Here is a 6,561-nt window from a genome sequence, read left to right on the forward strand (position 1 = left end):
ACCTGGCTGGCAATTGGGAAAGTCCCTGCCGGCTGACCCATCGCATCTGCCACTCCAGTCCTGCCCCCCTCTTCTCTGAGCCTGACCTGCACCCCACACACACACACACACACACACACACACACACACACTGCAGTTCCTTGCTGAGCCCTCGGCAAAGGCTCTAGCCTTGAAGACACTCGACCTTACTAGTCCACCTCCCGCCCTTTTGGCATCTGAGGAAACGGAGGCCATACCAGGTGGGCACTTTCCCAGGGACAGGGCAGGGTGGGACAGGGCAGGACAGCCCTCCACCTACGGGACTGCTCCCCAGGTCTCACAATCCCGGCCTAGGGTCCCCCGGAGCTCTGGGGAATGTCAGTCTGGAAAGATGTGGGTCTGGTGGGGCGGTGGCGGTGGAGGGGGGCGTCGCAAGGAGAGGCCAGCTCTGGAGGGCCTTTTACGGGGCCCAGCTGCATGTGGCTGGGAAGGCAGCCCCACGCCCAGGGACTCAGCCGGCCCTCGGCCCTCGGCCCTCGGTGCTCACTGCCGCCCGGCTCCTCGGGGAGAGATTGCAGCCTGGGTAGGGTGACCTCCTGAGAGCTGCAGCTCCCTGCTGGGAGCACACAAGCGGCCGCAGGACCCCCCCAGGTGTGGTGGCCTGGTCCTGACAAGGCACGGGAAGCTTGGCGTTGAATCTGGGAGTAGACAGACAGGCAGGCATTTGGCTCCATCTGCGTATTTAGATGTCTCGGCGGCCCCGCAGGACAGGGTAGAACGGCCCCTGAGGTTTCTGGGGCGGCATCTCTTTGTGGGCATAGAACCCCACGTCTTTGTCCCTTGGAGCGGCGGGTGGTTTCAAACTGCTGATGTTGCAGTTCCGTGAGCGGCCCGGTGGTAAATGTTAGCTTCTGACTCACCGTGGCCCCACGGACAGCAGGAGAAAGCGCTGCCCAGTCCATGAACAGTTACAGATGGAGCAACTGTGGCCCCGGGGGTGGGGCGGAGTTCCACTGGCTGATTGGCGGAATAGATCTCCAGGCCTTCCTTCCTCTTGTCCTGGAAACTCCGCGGAAACCCGTTCAGCTTCAGAGCAACGCGCCAGCGTGCACTGACAGATGGTGCTGGCTGCCCCCAAGGTGCATTGGTGGAGAACCCAGCCTGGGTCTGAGCCAGTGGATGGGGATGGGGGCTGAGGGGTGAGGCCCCATGCAGGCTGGCTGGGAAGGAGAGCAGGGATGGATTAGTGATGTCTTCCAGGGCATGGGCGGAGGTGGGGTGGGGGGAGTTGTCGGGCCCTGGCAGCCTCTTCCACTTGGAATGCAAGGTCCAAAGGACAGCCTGGGAACTGAATCCAGCGCACACATGTGTTGTGTTTGGCCCGCTTGGGTGTGTTGTTCTGTTTTGTTTTGTTTTTAATCGAGGTGATGCCAACATTTTTTTTAAAAGCAAGCTATTTCACATTGCAAGCTAGAGTTCTGGCTTCTCTTGTGGGAAGGCTGGTCAGTCCTTGGAGCCCACCAATACCCCCTGGGGCCCATCAACTGCAGCTGAGTACAGCCTCCCGCCCTGCCCAGATGGGTGCCCTTCCCCTTAACCACAGTCCCCAACACCCCGCCCTCACACTTTAATCCGCCAGCCCCGGCCCAGCAGGAGAGACAGGCACACGGTGCCATGAGATGGTCTCAGCACCAAATTCGCCAGGAAGACCTGGAGCTTGTAGGACCACCCGAGGTCCCATCTCTACCCTCCGTGTTCCCGTAGTCTCGAAACCCAGTTTGAACCTACCCCAGCTGGGGCCACCAGCCTCTGCCCAGGCGGTGGCCAGGGTTCACCTTTCCAAAGCAACAGCGTGCAAGTGATTTTTAAACAACCATTTCCACTTGAAAAATGGCAGATGCCGTGTGCCCCTCGCCTGGCCTCTGGTTCGTCTCCGTCCCCCCAAAAAGATCCTGCTTGTTTTTTTTCCCCCTGAGCTACCTGTGAGTAATGAAGCTGCTTGCTCCCCGAAGCGTGACAGTCTCGGGAGCCCACGGGACCAGCTCTACCCTGTCTTACAGGGTCACGTGTGACTCAGAGCCGACCCACGGCGGTGAGCTGGGTTTGCTGGTGACCGAGGAGCCCTGGTGGCCTAGTGGTTATGATCTGGGCTGTTAACTACGAGGTCAGCAGTTCGAAACCACCATCCGCTCTGCGGGAGAAAGCGGGAGCTTCCTTCTCTCGTAAAGAGCTTCCCTCTGGGACGCCCACAGGGGCAGTTCTCATCACCCTGGGGCGTCACCGTGAGTCGGCTGTGAGTGATGGCACCAGGAATGAGCGGCAGACACCACCCTTTCCCTTCAAGTAGCCTGTGCCTGCGAAGAACAAAGGGGCCCTGGTGGCACAATGGGGTAGGCATTGGACCACTAAGTACAGGGACAGCAGTTCGAACCTGCCAGCTGCCCTGGGGGAGAAAGATGAGGCAGTCTGCTTCTGTAAAGCTCTACGCCGCCCTGTAGGGTCACGGGGAGTCAGTCGGATTGGGGGTCCCGAAGAGCAAGGGAATGTTATCAGGAGAGACCACTTCCTGGAGAAGGACATCATGCTTGGTAAAGTGAAGGGACAGGGAAAAAAAAGTGGGGGACGGGGGACACCCTTCGGCAAGACAGATGGGCACACAATGGTTGCAACCATGGGCTCAAAGACAGCAACGATTGTGAGGATGATGCGGGGGCCGGGCCACCGTGTTTCGTTCTGTGATACGTGCCTGGGGTCGGAACCAACCCAACAGGTGGGTTAGGCGGCACAGCGGGCCAGGTGTGGGCAGCAGGTGGAAATGACCAGCCAGCCAAAGGGAGAGACGCAGGGACTTCCACTCTCGCACAGTGACGGTGTCAGAAACCTGTAAGGTTTCTGTCCTGCAGGGCGGCTATGACTTGGTGTGGACTCGATGGCCGTGAGGGCTGGGTTTAAGGACAAGGACACTCCCATACATGACGCACACAAGCTGGCATGCTCCCACCATTGTGACACCTTTACACGTGTCCCCAGGCACCGCGGCAATCACTGTTACAGCGACCGTGTGCTGCAGCGTATGGCCGCGGGTCACGGAGTGTCTGAGCTGCCTCTTCCTCCTCCTTCTGGACACAGTGTTGCTCTTGCCCTGTCACCCACCGGGAAGACAAAGCCCAGGGTCTCCTCCCGCCTGTGGGCAGCCCAAGCGAGCCAGGTCACTAACTATTTCCCCTCCACTCCTGAGGACAGTCGCGGGCATGCTGCCCACCCAGACGTAGAGGCAGAACCGTAGGACTGTCTGCCCTTCTCCGTGGGCATGGCCGTAGAGGAGATTCATATGTGTGGCAACCCCACCCATGCAGAGCAAATGGCTCCGAGGGGCTTGCCCAAGGGGGGTGCCAGGCCTGTCGTGAGAGGCGGCTCCGGGTGGGTGTGATCTGCCAGTGCTCATGGTCGGGCTGCTTAACGGTATGCATGGCCCGGCCTGGTGCCACCAGAGTCCATTCCGGCTCGGAAGGACCCTCCAGTACAGAGTGGAACCGCTCCCTCGGGGTTCTCAGACGATCAATCGTTACAGGGCCCGAGGGCCTCATCTTTCTCCCACAGAGCGGCTGGTAGATTTGAACTGCTGACCTTGACATAACAGCCCAGTGCATAAGTTACTCACTCACTGCCATTGAGTCAGTGTCAACCCACAGAGACCCTATAGGACAGGGCAGGACTGCCCCTGTGGCATTGCAAGACCATAACTATGTACAGGAGTAGAAAGCCCCACCTTTCTCCCAAAGTGCAGCGATGGTTTTGAAGCGCTGACCTTGGGGATTGCAGGCCAATACATAACCACTAGGCCAACGAGGCTTATTTTAAGGTTCTCTCTTCCTAGGAACAGAAGATGCTCGGGCCAGCCCCTCCAGGTTTGTTTTGATATGTGGCACTGCATTCTTCCAAAATATAAAGAGGAAATTAAAAGTACAAAGACCCAACTCTTAAGCCTTTACTCACGGGGGCAATTTCATGGTAACCAATATTAAATCTCTTCGCTTCAATCAGGCCTGCTCATGTTCATTCATGACGATCATAGCAACTTCTGAATAGTTATATGGCCTTTACAGCTGGCACGCTCATAAGAGGCATTGATTCTGTCTGAAACTGAGGCAGAGAGAGCAGCCTCCCGTGATCACGGGTCACAGTGCAGAGAAGGTCCGCATTCAGCAGTGAACGATGACTTTGAAAAAGCAAAAGCCTTTCAACGTACAAGGGCAGAGTGCAAAGTCATGTCCAGGGCCCAACATTCTATATAAGGAGGGTGTGTGTTGAAAATCATCAGTGGGGATTTGTCATCCAAAGTCAAAACCCACTTATTCCTCGGATCCTCCGAATTCGCCCGCCCCCCAAGTCATCATTGCTCGGGACCCAGCGCCCCTCTGAGCCCACCCCGTACCCCACCCACCCCAGACCCCAGTCTCCCCTCAGCACCACCAGGTTAATCTCCTCTGCACCTGTGCAGGTGTGCCCCGGCCCAGGCGAGGTCCCGGAGCTCCAGGGCCGCGGCTTCCTGACCATGGAGCAGCTGGCGCTGCTGCCGCCGCCGGCCGTGATGAACTACATCTCCCTGCTGCTGGGCCTGTGTGGCCTCGTGGGGAACGGGCTGGTCCTCTGGCTCTTCGGCTTCTCCATCAAGAGTAGCCCCTTCTCCGTCTACTTTCTGCACCTGGCCGGTGCGGACGGGGGCTACCTCCTCAGCAAGGCTGTGCTGTCCGCCCTGAACACGGGGGGCTTCCTGGGAGCCTTCGCCGACTACGTCCGAGTCGTGTGCAGGCTCCTGGGCCTCTGCGCCTTCCTGGCCGGGGTCAGTCTGCTGCCGGCCGTTAGCCTCGAGCGCTGCCTCTCCGTGCTCTTCCCCGCCTGGTACTGGCGCCGGCGGCCCCGGCGCCTGTCGGCCGTGGTGGCCACCCTGCTCTGGCTGTTGGCACTCCTGGTCACCGGCGTCCACAACTACTTCTGCGTGTTCCTGAGCCACCAGGCCTCGGGGATGGCCTGCGGGCACATGGACGTCTTCCTGGGCATCCTGATCTTCCTCGTCTGCTGCCCGCTTATGGTGCTGCCCTGCCTGGCGCTCATCCTGCATGTGGAGTGCCGGGCCCGGCGCCGCCAGCGCTCCGCCAAGCTCAACCACGTGGTGCTGGCCATGGTGGCCGTGTTCCTGGTGTCCTCCATCTACCTGGGCATCGACTGGTTTCTCTTCTGGGTCTTCCAGATTCCCGCGCCTTTCCCAGAGTACGTCACCGACCTGTGCATCTGCGTCAACAGCAGCGCCAAGCCCGTCGTCTACTTCCTGGCCGGCAGGGACAAGTCGCAGCGGCTGTGGGAGCCGCTGCGGGTGGTCTTCCAGCGGGCCCTGCGAGACGGGCCGGAGCTGGGCGAGGCTGGGGGTGGGACGCCCAACACAGTCACCATGGAGATGCAGACGTCCCCTGGCTACCCCTCCTGAGAGGCCGTGCCTGCAGGGGCTGGGGGGAGTCTGGGTGGTGCCTAAGACCTCCTATTGGACAGGAGCAGGGCCTCTGTCTTAACACCCACTTGGGAAGGAGGCTTCAAGGGGGGTGAGGGGCTGAAAGGTCAAGGAAGGAGACCCTGTGCCCCCGCCACACACACACACACACACACACACACACACACTTTCCTAGTCCTGGGCTGGATGGCGGGATGAGGCTGGCTTCCCCACCTTCAGACACCAGCACAGCCAGCGTGGCCACCCCTGTCAGGCCAGGGGCTCTTTCCACCCCCCACCCCTCCCCCATCAGTTAGGGTCCTGAGTCGCCTGGTGCAATTAGAGGGGTCCAATGAGGAACTCATTAGTGGGGGATTGCCAGACCCCTGGGGGATGATGGCCCCCTCTGACTGACTCTGAGCTGGCCCAGGATGGACACTCGGCCCCCAGTGCCCCTCGGGCCATCCAGGTAACTTCTGGGCTTCAGGTCCCTCTGGAAAGCGGGCACTGGCTCCGGACCGGAATGGGCACCTGAGGGTCTCCCCCACATGAAGCAGCCAGTGCAGCCCAAGGGGGATTCCTGAGAGACAATCCGATGTGTATGAATAAACACGTTATATCTGGCAGAGGGCAGGGCCCTGCCCTGTCTGTGGTCACTCCATGTCCCACGGCAGGGGTGTTCTACGGGGGATGTCCCACGGGGGTGGGGGGGGGTGGGAATGCCCCAGGCCACCTGGAGTCTCAGGGTGGCCAACCTGTGCATGCAGCCCTGCTCCCTCTGCCTGCACTGGTCCTCAGGGGAGTCCATCCAGTCCCATGACATGCCCCCCCTCCTGGTGGGTCCATCCACGGTCCTGGCATGCCCCCCTCCTGGTGGATGCATCCACCCCTCAGCCAGCAGGAAGGGTGGTTGGCTAATTTAGCCCCTGTGGGTGTTTGAAGGTGCTCTTTCCACGCTGTCCAGGTGTTCTCTTACCCAGAAGCTGCCTTCCCACCCCCTCCTCACTGGACCCCAGGCTTGCTGCACAGGTCCTGCTGTGAGGACCACCCAGCAGGTCCACCCTAGAGGCCCACGAACTCAGAGACAGGCCCCGGCT

The 6,561-nt window shown here is 60.2% G+C and overlaps 1 protein-coding gene across 1 annotated transcript in view; it reads left to right on the forward strand.

Annotated features, from left to right (window-relative positions):
- The window catches only part of MRGPRF (MAS related GPR family member F), a 45,091-nt gene extending 39,390 nt beyond the window's left edge, over positions 1-5,701 (forward strand). The window contains exon 3 of the mRNA XM_045297142.1: positions 4,210-5,701. Coding sequence (XP_045153077.1) covers positions 4,210-5,464 — 1,255 coding nt within the window. The 3' untranslated portion in view covers positions 5,465-5,701. The remainder of the gene's footprint in view (positions 1-4,209) is intronic.
- The last annotated feature ends 860 nt before the right edge of the window (positions 5,702-6,561 follow it).

The sequence above is a fragment of the Echinops telfairi genome, unplaced genomic scaffold (genome assembly GCF_000313985.2).
Source record: "Echinops telfairi isolate 266 unplaced genomic scaffold, ASM31398v2 ScPeMD7_7417;HRSCAF=8455, whole genome shotgun sequence".
Classification (NCBI taxonomy): domain Eukaryota; kingdom Metazoa; phylum Chordata; class Mammalia; order Afrosoricida; family Tenrecidae; genus Echinops; species Echinops telfairi.